Below are 26,212 nucleotides of genomic sequence, written 5' to 3' on the forward strand. Positions count from 1 at the left end.
AAAATGTTATAATTGTGAAATCAATTCTGATTGGCTATTCATGAAACGATATTGAAAATTAGATTGTAGGACGGGAATCTAACAAATCAGAATTTTTTATATCACCGGAAATGAGCTATTAGAAATTAATACTATTGTGATATTATTATTCTTATAAAATGTAATAAATTTGGTAAAAATAATAGATAAATATACATTTATATTGGTTATTTTATTAATTAAATCTATAAATAGAAATAAGACATTCATTTGAGTCATTGAGTATGTTGGAGGGGGTATTTGGATCACGTCGTCATGCACAAACGACGCTCTACTCGTCAGTCAGTCGCTTGCCGATTGTGAGAGACGTACGGAGGTGTTATTATGTCAGAAGTATTCAAACTGGGTGATCTTGTATGGTGTGTATTACGTGTTAATTAATGAATGTTTGTAATAAAAGTAGTGCAATGTAAACAGTGATTATTAATTAATATCTTTATGGATTTCAGGGCGAAGATGAAAGGATTTTCGCCTTGGCCTGGTCGGGTAAGTTGGAGTTAACTACTAACGGTTCTATGTTAACTACACTTTGCTTGGTTGTACGCGCCACGAAGTCAAACGCGGCCATCATATTTGGCGGGAACGTCTCGTACTCCGTTTGATTTTTTTAATTGCACATCATATCAATTTAAATTGATATATTTTATATAATGTCAATAATGTTATTACTTCTCATTATATATTTCCCGCCGTATCCGACCTTCAAATTCAAATTGGCGCGCAGGTTACAAAAATATAACCTAAATTATATTCTGCCATTTCATAACTTTAATCATGATATTTGTAGACAAAATTTACATATTTACATTACGTACATCCAAGCAATTATTATTTAAATTATCTTTTTTTATAGAAAAAAAGAAATTAATTTTATTCAAAATCAATTTTTATGAAATAAATACTTATAATGATAGCGCGCTAATTATGATTTTCTTAATTTCTAAATGAATTAAATTATAATATATAAATTATATTCTTTAATAATTTTTTGATAAATTATTTATTATCTATTTTTATTTTATATATTGTTTATGAATAATAGAAAAATAAAATTAACATAAAATTATTTTATTTAATTTATGCATATATATCATTTAAATTATGTTTAATAACATTTATATTTGAATTATTTAAAACAATTTAATTATTTTAAAATATATTTGAAATATTTATAATAGAGTGAATTTGATATAATATGATAAATATGGTTTTGTAAGTACAAATAATATAATGAATAAAAATATATAAATTACATTTATATCTTTGTTTTTTATATTTAAAATATTTAAATATAATTTATTATAAAATATGAATTAAATAATATAAAATATATGAATATTATCAATATTTTTCTTTTTCAAATATGATTTTTTTATCTTATTTTATTATTTAATGATATAGAAGTATAATGTTTGGCATAATTTTTATGTATATACTAATTTCTCAATGACATCTTAAGGTGTCTAATCCTTCAAAGGACTTAAAGAAACCAACAAATACTAAGAAGGGACCAGTTCAATGTATTTTCTTCTTTGGAACAAATAATTAGTAAGTTTGAATAAAGTTATTTATTTTTTTCAAATTTTGTAATTTAGTTTAAAACTTATAAAAATATTTCTTATAGCGCATGGATAGAAGAATCTAATATAAAACCATATCTAGAATATAAAGATACTCTTGTAAAATCTAGTAAATCTGGTGCATTTAAAGATGCAGTAGAAGCAATAGAAGAATTTATTGCTAATGGAGAGGTAAGCTAAAGATAAAATAAAAATTATAATGTATATGTATGCAATATATATATATTAAAAATTTATAAAAAATAAAAAATATCTAATAAATATATATTAATTATTATAATATTATAAAAAAATATTTAAACAATTATTGTAATAGTTATATAATAAACTTACCATAAATCATCTACTAACAATCATAGTAATACTATTTGCTATAGGTATTTGAAGATGGCTTAGACCCAGACTCTTTATTCGACAGACTTAAAGAAGAAAGTATATCTGAGAAGAAGAATATAGTAAAGACACCTAAACCTCGTAAGGTTAGGATTATATTATAAATAAATTATTATATATTATAATAAATAATTAGATTGATATATGATATGATAAACATTTTAGTAAATTAAAATTATAGACTATTTAATAAATTATTATATTATTATATTATAATATACATAAATATATATATATGTATATTATGTTATAATAATATGTATATTATTTATATTATAATATAAAATATATGATATAAAATTATTGATTTAGGAAACGCCAAAAACTAAAAGATTGGACTCTAGTGCAAGTGAAGTTCGTCGTCCAGCCAAAAAACAACGAAGAGAATCAAGTACAAGTAATAGTAATAGGGTTGGCAGCATTAGTCCTGCATTAAACCATTCAACTCCTGTTAGAAAATCGGGATCAACTCTTCTTAACAGGCCCGCGAATATTGCTAGACCTGTAAGTACATTTTATTATACAAATTTTATTATTTTGCAAGTAATATATTCATATACATGTATATATACATGTTTTATATGTTATAAAAAAAATTTCATTTATAATTATATATATTTTATATTATATAATTATATATATTATTTGATTATTTACAATATGGACAAAAGTTAATATCTTATTTTTTAAATAAATACAAAATATTTTAAAAACAGGAACTTTTATTTATATATATATATATATATATATATACACACACACACACACTTTAGAATATTTATCATCAAGTTTCATGTAAATAAATAAATAATAATATCATTGTGCCTCTTTTAATTCCTTTCCATTAATAATATAATAATAATTCCATTAAATTTATATTATTTAATACAAAATCACGAAATTTTCTTTATTTATTTATTTTTCTTTCCATTCCATTTTTTAAAAAATAATATTTAAAACATGAATTTTTTATTTATATTGTATTCCTTATATTAATTTATTTATTATTTTTATTACTTATATTAATATTTTGATTTCTTTTGTTTTAAATTTGATATTCTATATAAATTATAAAATTTTGTTTCATTAAAAAAAAATTATTATATAACTTTTAAGCGTTAAATTTGAATTTAGAATGAATTTAATTATTAATATGTTAATAACAATTTAATAAAATTTAACATAATAGGTAACACCTCCTTTGGATGTGGAAACAATGTCGCAAACGCTTAAAGAGAAGAACATCCTTCCATCAACCTTAAAATTTGGATTCCTTGGTTTGGGAATAATGGGAAGCGGTATCGTAAAAAACCTGATCAACAGTGGACACAGCGTGATTGTGTGGAATCGAACACAGGAAAAGGTATGTACAATTCATTTAATTATATTATACAATGCTATATGGTAATTATTATAATTACAATGTTATTCTCCCATTATAAATATTTTTTAAAATAATAGAAAAGAAAAAATATTCAATATTCAAAATATATTACTGACTGATATTAATAAATTCTATTTATTATAATATTAATTTGAACGAGATTGTCTAAATACAGGAAATAAATAATAATAATAATAAAAATTAATTAATTTTTATAAATCAAAATACATATATTTTTTAGTAAAATTTTTTGCCTTAAAATAGTTATTTCGAACAATCACGTGACTTTTTTTTACAATTTTGCATTAAGAATATAAATTTAAATTTTCGGGAGAATATTGCAGACTTTATATAAATTGATAATAATCTTCATTTATTATCAATTTTGTTAGTGCATCATCAGTAAGATATATATTACCGTTTATTTTACGGTGTTCTATCGTATTCCATCTTTAATCAATGATTTAAGTTTTATTACAAAAGTAATGTTATAAAAATATATTATTTTTTTCAATAAAATGTTTTAATAATTTTATGAAAATAAAAGTTAGGAATATAAAAAAATTGATACATATTCTAAAAAAATCTTATTTATTGATCGTCCTGCATGTTCAATTTATTTTTAAAACTACTTATTTTAATTTATAATTTAAAACAAATATTAAGATGATAACCAAAATTATTTATAATAAAAAACCTTAAAGAAATATAATTATTTAAATTACTGAGTAATTTAATAATTAGTTATATTTTAATAATCGCTTGATCGCTTTTACAAAATGTAAAATGTGTAATTATATATTAGTGGAAAAGTTTGAAAATCTTTTTCTTTACATTTTGAAATTTATGCTTATATATATATATATATATATATATATATATACATATACATATATATTTATTTATACATATCTAAATATAAAAAAAAAGAATGGAACAATAGTAGAAGTAATTTTGCATTATAGATCAAAAAATATTTTAATTTTTTTTGAAAGTATTGATATTATTTCTACAAAAATAAATATTTTTATACATTTTTATTAGTATTCTTTGCATATGTTCACTAATAAACTAAAAAATATGAAAAATTACGAAACATTTAAAAAGAAATTGTGAAATTGTATTTTTATAGGAGGAACTTATGATTGAAAAATAATGCGCAAATATAATGCGTATATGCAAGTTATTCTTCATTTTGCTATACTATAGTATGTAATATTTTGGAACGTGTTTTTATAATATTCCACAGCCCAATTTTGGCAAGTGGTTGTTTTGATGAAGTACATCTGTAGCCTTTTATTTGTATATTTAATAGCTATTATTATTATTATTATTATTATTATTATTATTATTATTATTATTATTATTATTATTAAATCATTAATAATTAGTCCTATAATCAGTTCCGTGAGTCAATAGATATGTCTCACAATTCTAAATAACATTTAAGAAACAATTTAGTGGAATTTCGGACAAACTCAAAACATATAAATTAACTTTTCGTTATTTTATATTGTGATATTTTTGACTTAAAAAAAATTTAAATTTATAATTCAATTTTAAAGTACGTTTGTAGAGATTCCAAGCATACAATGCGATTAATGAATAATTATTCGAAGATAACAAGTGAAATTTTTAAAATAACTTTCAAAAAGTATAAATATAAATTTTAAGTTTAGAAAACCATAAATACATATCTTATTAAAAATTAGATTTTACTAAGACTAATTCTTTGATAACGAAGATGATAAGATGTTTAAAAGTAGTGTTCACATGTAATCTTATTATTAGTAGATTTGAATAACACGATATTTTGAAATACTAAAAACATTAAAAATATCATTTTAAGAATATCAACGCGTTAAAGTACATGAAAGATAATTAAAAATCGGATTGCGTGAGACACATTACTACATAACCGCTAAGATTCGTATCAGTTACACCAATCACCTAATCCGTTTATTTTTCTTCGTTCGTCACGAAACGCGATTCGAATTCGTTTTTCCGCAATATCATTCATGGTAACGGCAGTTTGTTAGTTGTATAACGTTCTATATTTCATTGCATATGCTTCTTGCCGAGTTTGACGCGTTCTTGTTTTCGAGGGATGATAAAATTTTATCTCTTTGAAGTCACTGAAGCGATCCAAAAATAACGGTGGAACACCGCTACATGCGTTAGCTCTTGTTCGTTTCCACGGCATGCAAACGTGTGTAGTGGGGGGTCACGAGAGACGGTTGAGCGGAAAGGAAAGTGAAAAAAGATTTGAAAAGGAAGAAAATTGAATACGCGCGCATTTCATATTAAACAAACTTGAAATTTCATAGAATAATAAACAAAATTGTATTTGTTTTTATCATTTATAATGCATTATATGCATTGTTTGATTGCATATATTAAATTTTTAAGTTATATTATGAAATATAATCATATAAATTTAAAAAAAAAATTTGATAGTGAAATTTAATTTTTTTATGACATTATCATAATTGTAAAAATTTGAAATAACTATTATATTCGGACTAGCGATGTTTAGCAATTATTCGATTATATACACATTAAATATTAAATTACAATGTTTGAAAATTATTTCTCAATGTGAAAAATAAATTTATGATTAAATGTTTATAGTATTGTTTTAAAAAAGATTAATTTATAATTATATCCATTTTAGAATTTAACGAAAAATAAATTTAACGTAAACTAAAAACATTAAAAAAACACAAATTAGATAAATTTTGACTAAAGTTTTTATGGCAAAGGAAAAAATTCAATTTTAACTTCTCTATTCAAGCTGAATAAATTTTATTTTTAACAATTTTTTATATTTTTTTTAATGATTTAAAAATATTATTCGATGTATACATTTAAACCAGATATATCGTCGAATAATGTTGATGTGTTACATAACATGCATATAAAATAGGAAATAGTCATTTATACAATTAAAAAAATAATTTTTTATAACATTTAAATTCGTTGATTTATTTTTTTTTATTATTAAATAGATAAAATACTGCAAAATTGAAATAAATGATATAATATCAATAAATTGTTTCCTGAATGAGTTTAAGTTTACAAATCATTTGCGTAAGTTTTCCCAATTATAATGAAATGTCGTCAACTGAAGTAACAGCTTGTAGAACATGCATTATCTACTAAGCTCACTGAAATAATGAAAGCCACGATCGGTTTGTCTTCTGCGATTGAATTTTTATTCTTGCACATAGAAAAGCACATGAGAAAAGTCTGGGAATAGTCTGATATTAAAGCATTGTTAAAGTTGCGTGTTAATAATTTGTACAGTCTTTATCGTAGCTTTGTGATCGTGATTATCACGATTAGAATATTCTTTTATTTAACACCAATAATTAGAGATTTGTCTCATTGCGCCATTTTAGTTCACCCGATGATCAAATATTTTAAATAGATCTGCAAAGCTTTTTTTTTAGTTGAAATTGATATATCTCTTTTTCTTATGTAAATTAGTTGAACATTTTCAATTTAAATTATTAATTATTAATATTTTATTTAAAAATAAAATAATAATTACTTTAAAAATGAAATTAATCTTTTTAATAGAAAGATATAAAAGAAATAATTCAAAAAGACTACTTATAGATTTCTGATAAAAATTTTTGTAGATATTTGAATTAAAATAATAAAATTGATTAAATTGAATAACTTGAAATGATAAAAAAAATTTCAGAAATATCACTTATTATCTTCTTCGATACTTACGAAACAAAATATGCTATTATGATAATTAAGTACATCTTTGTTTTCGATAAAATGATTTTTTTTTAAATAATTATATATTTATACATTTCAAACAATTTGCACTTGATTTGAAAACAATTTAAAAGCGCGAAAAGAAAACGTTAAAAAAGACGTTTATTATTATTATATTAAACATTTAAAAAATGACATTTATCTAAATGAATAATTCAATTTTTTGAAATTGAAAATAAAACAATGAAAAGAACATAAAAACAATCAAAACACAACAACACGTTTTGTTTCGTCGAACTTCGATCAGTGAAGAAATTATCAACAATATATGCCGATCGCGAGTTCAGTCTCATAAAAATTTACACATTTCTGCAAACTGATAAAATCTCATGTATGCATATTATTTACAAGAGAATAAAAAAGAGTCGATCGATTGCTTTTAATTATAAAAATTATTGATCTTCGGGAAAATTGACAATTAGGCGAAAATTATTGTGGATTTATTATACGCGTTGTTTCTTTCTTTTTTTCTTTTCTCTTTTTTTTTATTTTGTTTTGGTTTATGGTTTTGCAAGTTTTTGTTTTAGTTGAAATTGGCTTACGGAAGAATTGGCAGTAACACTCTATATCTTGCATTTCTTTCCAGCATTTTCTTCATCTAAAAATCGACGTTCATTATCGTTGATACTGAGCGATGATAACGACAATGATAAAAAGCACAAAGTATAGGGGCGGACAGGTTGCAAGGTCATCGACCGAATCACAGAAAAATCCTTGGAAACTGTCCGCGATTTTTTTTCTAATGTCCTCCTTAAACAACACTCACGCATACACAACCATCAGTTTGATCGATGTCAATAAAGGGACATTCCTATTCTTGGCGTTCTTCTCTTATCGTTTATAGAGGTATATTGTTTTTTATTTTACAAAAAAAGCAACAAAATAAAATAAAAAAAAATAAATAAATAAATAAATTTTAAGAAGTCCCACGATAGAGAAAAATACCACCGTTCGTTCTTGCGAATGCATTCTCACTTACCGATGTAGAGGCACTTCTATAAATTTTTCTCACATAATAATCCAGTGGCAGTACATTCTCGTCTTAATTGTAATCTTGCTATTATAAAGAGAGGTTAGTACTCTTTCGTAACACATGTCATCAAAGTTATCTAAAGTTTGGTTTCACGTGGTAAATCAGGCATACTGGAGGTGGGTGCAAGGAGACCAAAACATTCTGGAATTTTATTAGGCTCTTTGGCTAAAATTTCGGTGCTGAAGCCTTTAAAAACTGGCTTAATATGATCTGCATCTTTATATATTGATAAAGAACTTCCATCTTCTTCGATACTATGAAGTATTATCGAATGTGGTGCTGCTATTCCATTAGATAATGGATCAAATCGAATAGGTGGCCCTGTTTCCTCAATATAATTGATATGGATACCTTCCATAATTCCATGAGGACTGGTCGATGAAAGTTCCGTTGGTGTATAATACTCGCTATTAACGTCTTCCATACTTGTACTGTTCTCTAGGTTAATTTTTGCTTTGAAGTAAGTGTCCATTCGGACGGATCCGTCTTCTTTCGGATCAAACACCATCGAATCGCTTTTTCCACAAGAACCGCTTCGACAATTATCAAAATAAAAATTCGGTAGATTCTCCAATACTTTGTTTAGTGTTTGTTGTTGGTACTTATAACTTTCACGAAGTCGTAGCACCTGATGGGCACTGAACTTTCTTATCTTGTTACGTTGGAAGACATAATTTTCTCGCACCCAATTGAGCTGACTGGTTGAGTAATCTCGTACTTTCCGCACCTATTTCAAGATCAAAAAAACAACAATGTGAAACATTATATATTATTATATATCCCAAATATACATCATACTTGGGAAATAGCTGAGATTTCTTTTGACATATTTCTTAATATTTGTGAAAATCGTTTTTAAAAAAATAATAAATTCCTACAATTTTGTATTACAGCAAATTCTGATCTAGTTATATTATATTAATATATTAATATATTATATAATATAATTAATATATAATAATTAATAATTAATATATTATAGTTATATTAATAGGAATTTATGAATAATATTTTATTACCTGATCATAATACTGATCTCTGAGAGCCGTAAGATGGCTTGTTCCATAATCCCTTATATCTCTAATGTGCCTCATTTGACCTTCATAACTATCGCGAATCCATTCTACTTGTTGAGCACAGTTCTCTTTTATTCTATGTACTTGTTGAGTGTAATTCTCGCGTAATCTCTCAAGTTGTTGACTCTTGTATTGTTCGATATTATCCAACATTTGATAAATTTGTTTTGCTCTAGGAGTAGAACCAACATGTCTACAACACATACACCATTTTAAACAGCCACACCTGAAACGAATAGAATAATTTTATTTAGTAGCAACATGAGTTACATAGTGCATGAATCAGTTTCACACGAGTTTATTTTAGGTTAATTTCAATAATAAGTATTTTAAATATTTACACGAAATAGAAGGGATAAATATTAATATGTATAGATCTTAACGAAGCTAAATAATACACGATTTATTTTTGAATAACAATTATATATAATATGATAATTATAGTTAGCACTAAATGATTGATGAAACAGAAAAAAAAAATACTTACTTGATCAAGAGATAACGCAACAGTTGCAAGAGGAGCGTTAAAAGAAGAAAAGTCGTGGCAGTAACAGCTCCTACCAAAATGCTGATGATCCTGACTTTGTTTAATGTTATTGGATTCATCTGCAAACTAACATAGGAAGTAGCATTGGCAATTGGATTCACCGCGAAACACTTGTATTGTCCAACATCCTGCCTGAGCAACGTCGTGATATATAAAGATCCATTCTCGAGAATACGTATACGACCATCATCAACGAACGGTACACTTTGTTCCCATCCGTGTGTAGAAGGATGTTCGACAAAATTATCGGGAAATGCTGGATCCGGATTCCAATGCAATACTTGAAGTCTTGGAGTAACCCATGTTAACGATGGCGTAGGATTGCCACTGAATTCGCATTCGAGTAGTACGGAATGAAACAACAGATACTGTTCCGTGGGCGTAGAATATGTCAAATTCGGTGGTGTGCATTTCAAATAACGAAGAGTTTGAAGGATATCGCCGGTACCATCGATCTCATCACCACACCGGAATCCACTTTGAAAAGCGGTTCGTAAATGTTCTTTGCTTTCAGCCCATTTTACAAACCAGAACATACGGCAATCGCAAGCCCAAGGGTTCCCTTGCAGCTGTAATTCATTTAGAAACGACAGCTGCGCCACATTTGCCGGAAGAAAGGTCAGATTACTGTCATGTAGATCGATTTTACGAAGAGCCGGTGTACGATCCAAGGTACATCGAGAGATCTCTCGCAGTGGACTGTTATTTATTTCCAATGTCTCAAGTTTCTCCAATCCCTTCAAGTCTTCGTTACGGAGAACTTCTAGTTTTGTTCCAGAAAGCAACAGAGTACGTAGCTTTCTTAGTGGTCGCCATACATCTTGTGGAAGTACCGTAACCGGTAGATTTTTTAAGCTAAGCCATCTTAAATTTGACAGGCTTTGAAACGCGATGTTTGATAAACGTGTTATAGGATTTTCGGAAAGATCGAGATACTGCAACGACACAAGATCTGCAAAGAAACCACGCGGTATTGTATCAATTTCATTATCGTCCAGCTCTAGTATCTTCAATTGATTTAAACCGGAAAACAAATGCGATGGAAGTTTGGTAAGCCTGTTACCAGCCAGGCTGAGTTCTTGAAGGTTTTTGTTTAATGTGAAACTATGATCTGGCAAAGACACCAATAAATTATCGGAAAGATCCAAGCGAGTTAACGATTTGGCTGAGGCGAATAATTGATAAGGAAGTATTGACAATCGATTTCGCGATAAGCCGATCTCTTCGAGTCGATTTAAATTTTGAAACAATGCTCGTGGGATTATAGTCAATTGATTTCCAGTAAGATTCAGGTACTGTAGTTGATGTAACGGATGGAAGACATCCGACGGTAGTTCCGTCAACCTATTGTCACCTAAGTTGAGATGTTCGAGGAACGTTGTAGCAAGGAACACGCCGGATTCTATTCTTTCGATTCCACTTGAAGTCCAGGCCAGACTCTTGAGACGAATTGCAATTTCGAGGGCGGAAATGGGTATGGTAGCAGCTCTGACGTTTTTTAACACAACATTGGTAGTTTCTCTGGACAAACCAAGTCCAAGAAAGCTTCGTTCCTGACACAATAGACTTTTTCCATTGTCTAGGCATTCGCAACCTGCAGCGCATTTTAGACGCGAAGATGGTGATGTTTTTTCCGTAAAAAAAGTCGACGAACCCGCTGAAGAGAGATCCTGTGAACCCGTAATGTGCACCGCAGTGAGAAGAACTATTAACCACCACCACGAGTCCCACGTGAAAACCCGCTCCCTCATTCCTATAACCTGTAATATGACGATTTCTACGCATATAACTAAGAATTCCCATGTCCTGATCTTCGCGAAATCCAAATTGATTTAATTGACTGATATTCTTCTTCTTGATTTGTATAAATTTTGCATTGTTTTTTTGATCGGAAAATAAAACTTTCACTTATAATTTAATAACTTTTTAAAAGGAGGAAGCATGGTAACAGAAAAATTGTATTGTCATTTCTTCACAAGTATTTAATACGGCACATATGCTTTTACTAAAAGATGCAAATTGTGCTATATAATATTATTTTTCTTTTCTTTTGCTCTTCTTTTTCGTTATTATGATTTTTCTTTATATTACATACCTAGCAAGAATCACGGGACAAGCCGTGAAGCACCGTGTGTCTCGTCTGAGATAGCGACGGGCTACTGATGATGTGTCTAACCGTTTGCAAAAAATCCGGCCCAATGTCTTATGAAGGTATTGAGGCTGCTGAATTTATTGATGGTGGCGGCAGTGGTGTTGCTGCTATTGCCGTGTTGAGCCGGTAACATAATTGTGTGCGCTCTAATGGAACGACTTGTAGACTTCCGAAATTGGACGGGAAAGGAATCCGCCAGCATACAATATATGGCTGCACACAACTACTATACTGCTATGAAAGCACTCGCGCGCGCGCAAGTACGCATATTAATGGTAACACATACAAACTAATCACACATGCACGCACACACACACTCACGCACACTCAAGTTTCTCTTTTTTTCTTCGTGTATTATCTTTTTTTTATCTTGTATTATTATCTCTTTTTACGTATCAGTTCTGTCAAATGTGCAGCAACAAAATAAAGATATACTATTGTTTCGCGTGTCACATGACACACTCGTTCATCGCGACACGACTAGCATCGTCCGTCGCGTATCAGAAGCAAAAACTGACTGTGAAAGATCTGTTCCGTCCGTTCCACCAACTCTGGCTTCTCCTCGTGGTAACCATCATCTCGAAAAGCCGGCAACGTTGCGAGTTTCAAGACCGCGCCGACGCAAAACCTACTTCACCTCTCTGCACCGCGCTCAACGAACCGCCCTATGAGGGGAACCCGACTATAACCAGATACAGCCCTTTTAGCTTGATTCTTGCTTATTGTCCCTGTATTCTCGCTATCGATACCAGGATTATTATTTCTTTTAATTTATTTTGAACAGGTTATCCGTTACATCATTACATTTTATATTACGTTACATGTTTTTTTATTTTTATGTTCTTTTCATGTTCATTAATTAGCTTTTATACTGCTTTATATTTGCTTTCCGCTTGCTAAATAATATTATTGCCCATTGCTCAAATAAATCTTTCAAATTTTTATGAGAAGTTGTATTTTTTAAGATATGTTGCAATTCTTATTATCGCATTTTTGCATATTATTCTACAGTGCGCATTATTTTACTTCAATTTCTAATCAATATTAGAAAATATTTCTCAAAATAAATTGAATATTTTTTTTGAAACTGCAATCAAACATTATTGATATTCCTTTCTGAAAAAAATTGATAAAAATTATATTTTATTGTTTATATATATATTTTTATTTTTATAAAAATTTATTTTTTATGTAAATCCTAGAAATAAAATGCTGTTTTTCTTAATAAAATATAATTTTACATAATATTATATTACACAATATTTCTTATTTGTTTTATTTGGAATTTTTTCTTATCTGAATATAATGATACACAAATATACAATAAAAATAATTATAAAAATATACATAGAATTATACTTATGGAATTATACGGAATAAATGAAAATAAGGTTTATGATGACTAAACTTAAAATATATTAAAAATATTTATCTCTCTATCTCTATCTCTAAAGTCAAATTTTCTTCTTCTAAAAACTATTTTTTGTTTATATAACATATATCTTTTCTTCATATATATAGATTTTTTTCATCCAAATTTTTTAAATATTTAATATAATAAATAATGCACATTATCTATGGAATTTCAAATATGAAAATATTTTATTTTTTATTTTAATTCAAAATATGTGGATATTATTATAATAGTTAATATAATAATAAATTAATGAACTATGATATATCTGTAATAGTTTAACTATAATATATAAATTATCTATATGATAAGTAAATCCTTGATAATATAGCTTTGTCAACGATAGCTAACAATATTCAATTTTGAATGGAATTCAATCTATAAAAACAAATTCTCTGCGTTATATAAAAAAAAAACAGTCATAGAGAAAGGAATATGATGAAATTTAATTGTTAGAGAACAGTCTTTGGTCAGATTGAACGATCATTATATACTAATCATAATTTAATAAGAAGTTTGTATTGATTTATCTTTTCTATTTTAAAGAATATTATGATAAAATTGATAATCTATTTAATAAATAGATAATATATATATATATCTTTATTATAAAATAGAGAAAAAAAATTAATAATAATTTTGCACATCATAAGACTAGTATTATTTTAAAATGATTAACAATTGTAAATTTATGTAAACATATTTGGTATTTTTATGAAAAATATAAAAAATTTGCTATAAATGATATTAATAATATTATTAGAAATTCGATATGTATTGTATGTATATATAAAAATGATAAAAATGATAACAAATGTCTCGAATTACAGTCCTTTGATATGCTTCAATTATATCTACAAATAAGCCTCGATTTGCAATATCATTTTTACCTTGATTTTTATTTCCTCCTTTTTCTTCGTTTTTATTTTTTTCAATATCGAATTTTATTTCGAATTTGTAAATGGATTTAATAAAGTTGCAAAATATTGAACGTTTTATCATGATGTAAATGGAATAAGTTTGGCAAATGTCTGAATGAATTATGAACCTGAACTTGAATTACAATTAAATTATGATTGTGCAATTCGAATGACTTAGTAAATCGTTTTCGTAATTTGTTTCGAAATTTGATTTATGTGCATATTCGTAATGAGATTGAATTTGATTGCAAAACTTCCATAAATTGCGCAAAAGCTTTTCTTTCTGTTTTCTTTTTTTATTATTGCCAAGAGAAGCAACTAAGTAAAGATAGAATTATTTCTTATCTTAATCTCTTATATCTCTTCTTTTATTCTTTATTATATCATTTTATTAATTGAAATAAATGTATAATTTTTGTTTGAATATTTCTAAATGTATTGTTATCACAGATAAAAATTCGTGTGATATGATAATAGCAAATTAATTAGAAGATGTAAAATATTATCTTATTAATGAAACATGACACTTGATTTTTGGATCATATAATATATATTGAAAAAAATATATAAATAAAATAAACATGAAGTTATCGATTAAAATATACTTATATATATTATGTAATATTATCAAAAAATAAAATGAAAAAAGAAATTTTTTTAAAAAAATATCTTAAATAAATTTATAGCACTTGCAAAGCTGTAATGAATTATATTATATATATTTATAAATAAATATGTGATTATAAATAAATGTGAAATAAAATTCTTTATATTCACATTCATGAAATGAAATACAATGAATTTGATCTGCAACAGAATATTATTATATTGCGCACAAATTATTATTTATATATATATATACTAATAATTATATATACATAAAATTTGAAAATATGCAAATTTATGAAAATTTTCTTTTGAATTAATAAATAACTTTAAGATACATTAACAAATAAATTCAATAGCGTTGTTACGTAATACTATTGGCACATGATCTTTAGAAGAGTCAAAAGATTGGTAGATAGATAATAATAATAGAAAAAGAAAAGAGAACTACGTAGTTATTTTAAACATGCATTCTTTCATCTTCAATAATGACAACTGGATTATAAAATTGGTATAAAATAATTTGTTATGATGAAAATAAAATGGAATAGAAGAGAATTAAAAAAAAATTCTAAGTTTTTTCTTGTGTTTTATTTTTACAAATAAATAGAATTTAACTATTTAGCGCATAATGAAATTTTCTTATTGCAATATCATTACATATCATCACGTGTGTAGTTATAGAATAGAAGAAAGTATTTTTCTTATATTTGTAATAAATCAGAATTCATAATAAGAAAGAAAAAGAAAGAAAAAATTTTAAATAATGATAAATAAATAAAGAATAATAAATGTCTTTGTTAAGACTTTACAAGAGAAAAATAAAGAAAGAATCATACAAAAATGATATACAAAATGACAAAAATTCATACAAACTCGAAGAAACAGAGATACGGTCGACCGTTGAGTAAACCTGAGGAGAGCTCGATCAGCTGGGAACGGGACAATGTTGCCATGTTTCTTTTCGTGACCCCGGTTGGCGACCGCGTCGACTTTGTCGATCAATATTACTGAAATCTGGCAACCTCGCAGCTATCCAACTCTTTATTTATACGTATCGGTCACACAGCGCAAGCTCGTTCTGAACCTTCCTTTGGTCGCTTTTGTCCTTCGTCATCTTCGTTCCCTTGGCCTTTACAATTTTATTTTACTATTTCCATATTTTTTAATTATTTGTTTAACTATATTTAAAGTTATATCAAATAAATGAACTAGAATAATTATTAAATATTTGATAGAAAATTCTATAGTTTGAATTAAATTATGTTACATAAATATTTTTAGAATTGGTGGATATAGATTAAAATTATCAGGGACGTACGAATATCAAATATATTATATATTCCAAATATAATATATTATATATTACCTTAATAAATGCTGGTCATTCAACCTTCGTATGATTGATATTATAAGCGATGAGGATACACATTGTTTTCTGAAAAACATTTAAAAAAAATTAAACTAAAAAATATTATTATTTATATAATGTCTAATAATTCTTAAATTATTTAAATACTCTAGTAATCTTAAATTATCATATTCTTTATAATTTTTATTTTAATAGAAAATTATTTCATAAAATAGACTTTCTATTTAATTAAAATTCTTAATAATTCTTAATAATTCTTAATAATGTAATAAGAATTAAGATAAGATTAAATCATTGAACAGCAGTAAGAACTTTACTAAATATTAAAAAATTAAATAAATTAAAAAATAACTTTATTAAGAACAGATTTTATAATTGTAAATTTAAAAAAAATATATATTTTAATATTGTTCTAGAAATTTTAAATTTTTTCAATTATATTAAAATATCTATAAAATATTCAATTCATCATTTTATAAACTATTTTCTGGTAGAAAATTTGGAAAAGATTTTCCACAGTAAATTACACAAGAAATACACGAGACTTGCTAATTATTTCTATTAAACATACCTTCTTCCACTTTACCTTCATGGTTCTTTCGTCTACATGTTCATTCTTGCTCTCGCCGAGTCAGCAATTCGGTGAAATTAATTGCTAGTTGAGCTTTCACCTTAGTATGCTGATAATGATTGTTATAGGATATTTCAAGTTCAAAAATAATTTAATTTTTGCATATAATCAATGCGATATTAGAAGAATATTAATTAACTTTTTTTTTATTAACCAATTATAACTTTTTTATAAAATTTCAAAATCATTCTTAGAACCTTGTAGTTTTTTTCATCTTTTTAAATATAAATCGTTTCTTTTTGCATCAATTCTCACACTCGTGTTTTGTATTGCCATTTTATTTTTTGATCATGTATCATGTATAAATTAATAATAACAAAATTAATTGTAATTTTTAATTTGTAATTAAAAATTTTATATAAAAAGTTTCTGCACGTTCACTGAAAGCTGCAGAACTATACCAACTCTTCTCTATTTCTTAAACAATATTCGCATTTTGTAATTTGTATTCTAGTACGCCGGTTTCATGCTTGTCCATCCAACTCTTGATCGACATGTATATATGCATAGTTCTTTATTGCTAGTTTATTTTTTAGAAAAAATGAATCTTGGATACAAGAAATAATTTAATTGAAAAAGATTAAAATCATTTTAAAATCAAGTCTTAAAAAAAATTAATTCAATAAAAATAATGCTTAAACTAATTTTATAATTATATTATATTTAATATACATAACGTTGTTTACATATTGCTTAAATAAATTCTTACTTTCGATGTTCAATATATAATATTATATAAATAATATTAATTATTATATTAAATATTATATAAATAATATTAAATATTATATATAATATTATATATTATTATTCATTTTATTGCAGATTTGAAATTTCTATTTATTGTGTAGAATAGTAAATGTTTTTCTGTTTATATGATATTTGGTAAATATATAACAATTAATTTTTCAAAATATCATATAATCATACATATATATATATAATCATGTGAATTTTAAATATTTTTCTAATTAATGTAGTATTAATTAAATATATAATAAAAGATTTTTATAAATTGTTATAATTGTAAATAATATTGTAATATATATAATTTTTTTTAAAAATTTGAAATATTTGAAAATCATGATTTATTATACGGTATTTGAGATATTCTGAACTATTTGATGTATATTGCATGCAATTATATTGAATACACGGACTTATTCGTTCCGGAAAATCATTAAATTTCTTCTTTGATAGAAACTATACAAGTCGATTGAAGTTGGTTCAAGGTTATCCACTGACATGTATTTCGCAGTTACATAAATATAGCTTGTTATATAATTTCTCATTATATTTAAATAAAAAAATAATGATTCTTTTTGAAATTTTTATATTAAAAAAATTCAAGAGTTCTATAAAAAAAAGTTAAAATAGAATTTTTCTTTATATGTTATCAAATTACTAATTGCATTAATATGAATAAAATGATTAAAATGAATAAAATATATTATAAGTGACAAAATTGAGCTGCTATTTTAAATCCTTTATAAATTTTTTTACTTTTGCAAGTTGAGCAAATATAATCCGAATGTAGCAACGATGTAAGCAATTGAGAATATATATCTTTACTTTGCATTATACATAAAAAAAGAGAAAAAAAGAAAAATACCTACTGATCATTTGCATCTTTCCTTTTTCATTTTGCGTTCATTTATTTAATTTTTAACTCTAATCATTTATGCTATACATTTTTGTTATCAACGTATAACATAATTTTTTTATATTTGATTTTTCAATTGTACAGGTATTCTCTTATATGATTTTATATTTCATAATATAAAATCATGATTATATTATATGAATAAATTTTTTTTGCTTGCTCAAATAGATTGGAATATTGCAGTAAAATAATGCAGATCTGAAACGTGATCGATATACTTTTTATTAATTATTTTTGTGCACGTGCAAATAATGGAAAATATAAATTTTTATATTTGTTTCAAACTATTGAAATAATTGAATATTATTCAACAATAAATACTAATATCAATAAATATTAATTAATATTAATAATATTAATAATATTAATAATAAAACAAAATTACTATTATTGCTTTTGTCATTTAATAACCAAAGAATTTGCTTTATGACTAAAAAAATAGATGAACATTTATTATACATTTAGTCGTAAAATCTCGGTTTATAAGATTATCAAAGATTGTTTGTGGACTGAAAGAATATAACCTACTCATCTTCTCTATTCCTTTGTTGACAATACTTAACTGACTTGTTGACTCGCTACATTCATAAAGACAAGAAATCATCAATGTCACGAATATTCTTTTACATTTTTGATTTACGTTCATTATGTATATATTTCAATAAAAAATTGTAATTAATATATGAATTATATTCAATAATTGAATAAGTATTAATTTAATAGCTGAAAAAAATTAATTTGATTAAAAAGCATAAGTCGTAAAATATGACACCATTTATATATTGGATAAAATATGGCGTCAATTTCATTTAAAAATATTTACTTTCAAAAAACAGTATTATATATATTTTATAAATCTTAACATAATCGAATCGTTGTTATATTAAATTTAATATAATTTTCAAATTGAATGTTGTAATAATTGTTTTTACTGATTTATTGTTCATTTCTTAAATATTGGAAAGTTTAGAAATTTCTAGAAATTCATCAGAACATATTTCGTTTTACGCTACATATAAAGCTAAATGAATTTATAATTCTTTGAATCTCAATGAATATGTAGATACACCTTTTGGCCGTATGCGGGAAATATCTTTAAATGATGCAATGGCGTCGTTTGCTGATGTGGCAAGCAAGCCTGGAAACGTTTAGCTTCGAAGCTGTTGAGACTACGTACGTGACCTGAATGGCGACGCAAATGGCGAGTGGCTCGTTGTGGCGACATCTACCGGAGCCGCTATCGTTAGATTTTTTGCAGTACCATGTCGCACCGAGCGGTGTCGCTAAGATGCTAAATCAAAACTTATCAGGGCCGTAACAAGCTTAATTTATGAATTGAAAAGAAAAATACAAAAATATTTTCTATTTAAGTACATTATTTTATTTCTTTATATAATGAAATATTATGTATAAATTTATATTTCCATGTTTTAATTGGTTGACCTCATCAATTTTCAAAATTTTAAATTTAAATTAAAAAATTAAAAAATTTAAATTTAGTGTATTGTTTTTTTGTGTTAGTGCGCAGATTTTGTAAAAGCTGGGGCAGAACAAGGTTTAACACCATCCGATGTGGTTCTCGCTGCCGATATTACATTTTCTTGTGTAGCGGATCCTCAAGCAGCTAAAGATGTAAGTAACAATGTAATTTATTTTTTAAATTATCTTAAATATAATTTTGTTATTGTTTTGTTATACTATATTATAAAAAATATTATTTTTAGATGGTATTTGGAAATTGTGGAGTCCTTACGGAAATATCTCCAGAGAAAGGATATGTAGAAATGACTGGTATAGATGCAGAAACATCACAAGATATCGCTGAGGCAATAACTGCAAAAGGTGGCCGCTATCTAGAGGCTCAAGTACAGGGTAGCAAAACGCAAGCACAGGAGGGAACATTGGTGATCCTTGCGGCTGGTGATCGAACTCTATTCGATGAATGTCAATCTTGCTTCGAAGCAATGGGGAAAAATAGTTTTTATCTTGGCGAGGTCGGCAATGCTTCCAAAATGAATCTCGTGCTTCAATTAATGGCAGGAGTCACTCTTGCTGGTTTGGCCGAGAGCATGGCTTTAGCAGATCGTGCTGGCCTTCAGCAAAAGGACGTACTTGAGGTTTTAGAATTAACATCATTGGCTTGTCCTGCTATTCTTGACAAAGGAAAAGGTATTACTATCATTTTCTTTTTTCTTATTTCGTTTGATCCATTATAACATTAATAAATTACATCTAATTCTTTGATATCGATAATATGATTTAATTTTTTAGCTATCATCGAAGGTGGATTTCCTACACAGTTACCACTTCAACATATGCAAAAAGACTTAAGACTCTCTTTAGGTATGAGCGATCAATTAGAACAGCCATTACCATTGGCTGCTGCAGCGAATGAAGTTTACAAACACGCTAAACGCCTTGGTTATGGAGAACATGATGCTTCTGCTGTTTACATCAGAGCCAGGTTCTAACGGAGCATGCATCGTCAAGCTTTTGCTATACCATATTTATTGCAATATCTAACGTTGTTTCCCGTCGCTACCAGAGAAGAGTAGTGTGCTATTTGTTAAAGGGAATAGTGGAAAACCACTGAGAATCACTAAAAAAGATGCACCGTGATATTTCTTAATATATTAAATAGATTTGTCAGAACAGAATTGTTCTGTTACTTTTGAAATCAATGCAGATGAATCCGATGGATTTGGGTGGATAATAACAGTAATGTTGATGTATACAGGCCTCGTCGTTCGTTTAATGCGACGAATAATATGTAAACTATAAATGTATATGTAATTTTTTTTTTTTACATGTTTTTTCAAGAAAACTTTTTGCGTATACATAGATGAATACTTTTCTTTTTTTTTCCGTATTATTTTAACGCATGGCGACTACTTTTCTCGAGACAGCGTGGGTCTTGAATAGTCGATCTCTCGAGTCGCTTTCCGACTTCGATTCCATAAAACGCACCCCTCACTTGAAAACTTGAGAGACTTGGGACGTGTCGAAAATGTGCCTTACAATATTATTCGAACAAGGCTTTCGAATTTCTTCTTTTTTTTTTTTTTTTTTTTTTTGGTTAAGCTGCAGGGCAAAATATTTGAATATTTTTTAAGTAGCATAATACAACTGAATTCAGTTTATATACTGATAATTTACGGGACGTTATATGAGAATATGAATTGTTAGAAATAAAAAATATGATGAAGATAGATACGCTTTATTGGTGCAATTATAAGATAGAATTGAGGACAAGATTCTCGATTTTATAAAAAAATTTGGCAGTATTTTAGAAGCGTCCGTTGAATGAAGCGAACTGATGATAGAAAAAGATGACCAACATTTTTTTATGTTTTTTCTTTAAAATCATTATTTTACTTCTATGTTAAAGAGAAAATTTTATATTTTAATCGTGTATGTTTACAATAAATTATAGGGATTATTTACAAATATTTACTCGATATGACCTTGTAGAAAAATTAAAAAAAAAACGTGTTGGTCAATTTTCGTCATCAAATCATTCGTCCTGGGAAACTTCTGATATATCGCCATTGTAATTTCAGTCTTGAATAACAATTAGAGATTTTTTTGCGCTTAGCGTGATTTCGGTATTTTGTTTTTATCGACGTGGCTCTTTATGAATTAAGCCGAAAATAGCGTAAAATGATTCATATCTATATAGAGTCATTAAAATGAAAATAAAAACAAATTAAAAATTAGTATATACGTACGTTACAGTATAAAAGAGGCTTTTCGGACCTACTAGTGTCCCTCTAATTATTATTAACTATTAAGATTAAATCAATTACTTATAAAACGTAGATTTGCATTAAATGTTGGCATGGCATAGGGCGTGACGTATATCTAACGAAAACATTTTTATCCATAATTATTTCGAAAATCACATTAAATGATTAATAATATATTTTATATTGCTATAACTTTCACAAGATTTTTTGTTTCATATGATAAAAGAAAATTGTTACTTCTAATATGAACATCTTTCCATTATTCATGATTTTCTACTGACTTTCATAATTGATAATATCACATGAATTAATGGATATGTCGGAATGCTTCTCGGAACGATTTCCACAAATCACGTGCTCTTGTTCTCTCTCATGTACACATACTTAAGATCATCTTATAAAAAAGAAGGGAATCGTTTGGATGAGAAGGGAAGTGAGTGGCGCTTCCGTTTCCCAGGACGGTCGTGCGAGTCTCACAAGTGACACGCGACGAAGTCGAGGGCGACTGAAAGGTTGCCAATTTGTTTTAGAGCCAATCATACGAGTTTGTCTTTACTAGTAACGAGAAATTATCAAGATATTCTCTTTCTCTTCATAAGAGATGAGAAAATAGTTCGATTTGCAAATTTTCGTCCGCTAAAGGTCGATAAATATTTTTCTAGAAACAGTTTAACGTTAATGGAATAAACATGATATTGATTTTAACGATAAATCGATACGTGTGCTCTAGAAATTTTTTATGTGATTTCTTTTATCAATTATGAGTGGAAACTCGTGTTATTTGCTCGTTCATAAAAACAAACTCTTGGGTACGTGGGAAATTACGTACCGTATAACAGTGGCTAAACGCCCATATCACATACTGTATATGTAATTAGACTATCGATAGTTCTAATGTTACAATAATACATTGTATACGTCATAGCATCATTGAATTGTTTCATAGTAATGAAAATGCATGGTAGTGAAGATTTCTCGTAATATACGATGAATGAGAGATATATAAATAGAGATATATATATCATTTTTTGCAAGAAATAATTTTTTAATTGTATTTATAAATATACTTTTGGAATATAATGCTATATTATAAATATTATAAAACACAATTTAATAGAAATTAAAAAGTTTAATTATATACATTTGTTTATTTATTCATTTTTTATTTATCAGTTAACAATTACTAATATTAAAAAAAAATTATTATATACAGCTATTTCATCACAAATTATCAATTATAATGTGAAATAACTTTATGCATATATTTGTATGTCGCATACTATTTTAAATTGGAATTTCATTACCATGCGTTTATTTTGTATGTGTTAATAACAATTTAATGGTACTATATGTGTACACGTATAAGATGAAACAAAAATGATTGATAAATAGAAAAAAATATTAAATATTGTATAAGCAAATATAAAGAAAAATATATATATACATATAGCTAGTAAAGAGTATAAATCACAGAGAGAGGGAGGAATTCGTATGAGTGCGACTGAATGAGTGAGAATACGTCATGAGCATTGCGTCAATAATTGGCGTTATATGTTTTGCCACGAAATACACTGGTTTTTGAATAAATATCTATTTGAATTACGAATATTTATATTCAATAATCCAAACTTAAATATGTCTTTCCTATGTAGATTCCTCGTTTATTTTTGTCACAATTCTTATGACTAAAAATATTTTAATTAATCAATCAAGAACTATATTCCTTTCTATGCTTGTTAACAGTATACAAATAAAAATATAATAATATAAATATTTAATCTAAAATGAATTTGTTCATTGCCATATTCTATTGATTTTTGTGTTATATAATATTTAAAACTATTAATGAATAACTGAATATTTAAATAGGTTAGTAAACATATGTTAAATGTTTAAAATGGCAAGTTAATGATTTTTATGTTAATTTTAAAAATAATATAGTCTAAATTAAAAATTGATCGAAACTTATTTAAAAAATGCGATGTAAAGCACGTGCCATGATTCGCTCAGTTCATAGGTGCCGTGAATAGAGCAAATGCCATTGCATGATTATAGAGGAAGCCGGGTAGTGCGCGCACGCGTTTTCTTCGCCATAGTTAAACGTGTGCGTGAAAGTATCAAATAAGAGTGGGGATCGAAGGCGGGTGAGGAAACCGAGTGGGGGCAGAGGGGTGGAGCAGCCGCCGTCTGATGACACCTGTGGCTCGACCCCCACGATCAGTTCAGCCGCGACCGTCCACGCGCCGTCTTGTTGCAACGTTTTTGTATAGTCACCATTTCAATATACGTATATATACACACACATACACACTTCCATGGATATATATACTCGCACGCGCAATTCACGTGTATAAGTATGCATATAAATGCTAGTAGTAGGTGTACACGTGTAAACGAGTAATTTTTATTCTTTACCACGTGACAAACCGTCGTGCGCATCTGCCATTATCGTGAGCGAACTGTCATTGTGCTCTTTTTTTGTGCAAGATAGTAAAGAAGAGGAACGCAAGGAATAATCATTCTTTCCAGTATGTACCATGGATATTGTATTATTCAACAATCAATTCTTTACTAGTATTCTTTTTCCCCATATCGACCAGTGTTCCGTTCACGTACGCCGTTGACAACTGTGATCAGCTCCCTCTATCCATTTCAAGCAAAGCTTTTACGTTTGATTCTAGTGTTGATAGATACTTGATACGATTCACGCCTGTATATATCCTAAGAACAAGGTCGTCGATGTAGAGCGTTACTTTCTAGACAATCAAGTCATTAAAATTATGTACGAAGAAATTGTCATATACTTTTAAATAATTGTGAAATTCTCATCTGCCTTGGTACAAATAATTAATGGCGCGTTTTTTACCGTATGTGAATTTTTAGTTATATTTTTTTTAATATCTACTAATGTTGATAATATTTATTAATATTGTTCATATTTCACAAATGAATGTGAATTAAGCATTATTAAACACCATTAGAAAAACATTCACAAATAACGGTCAATAGTGTTTCTTGGCACGATCTTGTGAACGACCTTATTCCTAGGGAATGATCCGTAATGTTGCGACTGTGCACAAGAAAACAGAACGCGGCCTGTATGTCCGGCAATGCGAAACGAATGAGGCAGAGGAGCATATTCCTTACATATATATTCACAATGTATGTCGTACAATTCAGGAAAGCTAAAAATTCAGAATTTGAAATTGTAATCTTGATAGACAACAGTGAAATATATAATAACGATATAAGTGAAACTCATTTTTATATGTAAATTTCAAAATTTGTTTATTTTCACTTACGAAATCAAGAAGTTAAATTGATATGTTAAGTGTTCGATTCTATTATCAGATTCTTTATTTTTAGAGATTAAAATTACATTGTTAATATTTTGAAATTTTTATTCTTTGCTTTGAAAAAAAAACAAAACTAAAAAACAGAAAGATAACAATTTAAAAGAATTCATGGTAAATTAAATTCAATTTTTTGCAAAATATTCTTAAATATATACATATATCTTGTTTTACTAGATATACTCGGTTTGTTATTAAAGCAGATCATCGCTTAGACATGCATCGAGTTTAAAAAATAACTCATGTTGTTCGCGGCGCTATCTCTCTATTTCTCTTTCTCACTTAATCACTCTTTTTCTCTTTATCATTCGGTAAATAAGACGCGTGCTGTATCTACATGTATCAAATGCATATGTATAGGATAAATAAGCGAAACCATGTTGCATGTACAATAACTAGTAAAGTATTGGTATTCATGCACCAGACAGGGATTTGACAATATAGATACTCGCGATATAATGTGTGAGTTACTCATACTAAGTAGAAGAGCGTGGAAAAGAAGGTAAAGGGA

The 26,212-nt window shown here is 27.0% G+C and overlaps 3 protein-coding genes and 1 long non-coding RNA gene across 6 annotated transcripts in view; 3 read left to right on the forward strand and 1 right to left on the reverse strand.

Moving 5' to 3' along the window:
• Positions 1 to 277: 277 nt before the first annotated feature.
• LOC108002794 (cytokine-like nuclear factor N-PAC) lies at positions 278 to 23,950 on the forward strand. Its single transcript, XM_062071472.1, has 10 exons — positions 278 to 398; positions 489 to 525; positions 1,499 to 1,587; positions 1,664 to 1,790; positions 1,997 to 2,098; positions 2,325 to 2,516; positions 3,202 to 3,375; positions 20,124 to 20,234; positions 20,327 to 20,771; positions 20,874 to 23,950. Exons 1-10 carry the CDS (start codon positions 364 to 366, stop codon positions 21,071 to 21,073), a joined length of 1,512 nt encoding a protein of 503 aa, XP_061927456.1. The 5' UTR covers positions 278 to 363; the 3' UTR covers positions 21,074 to 23,950.
• LOC108002793 (leucine-rich repeat and immunoglobulin-like domain-containing nogo receptor-interacting protein 2) lies at positions 6,185 to 16,213 on the reverse strand. Of its 2 annotated transcripts, XM_017064663.3 has the most exons (4): positions 11,940 to 12,079; positions 9,785 to 11,604; positions 9,241 to 9,523; positions 6,185 to 8,948 (listed from the first exon to the last, which is right to left on the reverse strand). In XM_017064663.3, exons 2-4 carry the CDS (start codon positions 11,593 to 11,595, stop codon positions 8,298 to 8,300), a joined length of 2,745 nt encoding a protein of 914 aa, XP_016920152.1. In that variant the 5' UTR covers positions 11,596 to 11,604; positions 11,940 to 12,079; the 3' UTR covers positions 6,185 to 8,297. The 2 variants fall into 2 exon arrangements, with proteins under 2 accessions (XP_016920152.1, XP_016920151.1); XM_017064662.3 differs by having other exon boundaries at positions 9,785 to 16,213.
• On the forward strand, positions 12,664 to 20,096 carry LOC133665686 (uncharacterized). The gene is made up of 2 exons (XR_009828868.1): positions 12,664 to 12,780; positions 19,666 to 20,096. It is a non-coding gene; the product is annotated as an uncharacterized LOC133665686 (long non-coding RNA).
• Positions 23,951 to 24,557: 607 nt separating the features above from the next.
• Positions 24,558 to 26,212, forward strand: part of LOC108002792 (AF4/FMR2 family member 4) — a 111,801-nt gene continuing 110,146 nt past the window's right edge. For both annotated transcript variants that reach the window (XM_062071374.1, XM_062071373.1), the window contains exon 1: positions 24,558 to 24,876. The gene's annotated coding sequence lies outside the window, so the exon portion shown is untranslated. The remainder of the gene's footprint in view (positions 24,877 to 26,212) is intronic.

This window comes from Apis cerana, linkage group LG2 (genome assembly GCF_029169275.1).
Source record: "Apis cerana isolate GH-2021 linkage group LG2, AcerK_1.0, whole genome shotgun sequence".
In the NCBI taxonomy this organism is placed as follows: Eukaryota; Metazoa; Arthropoda; class Insecta; order Hymenoptera; family Apidae; genus Apis; species Apis cerana.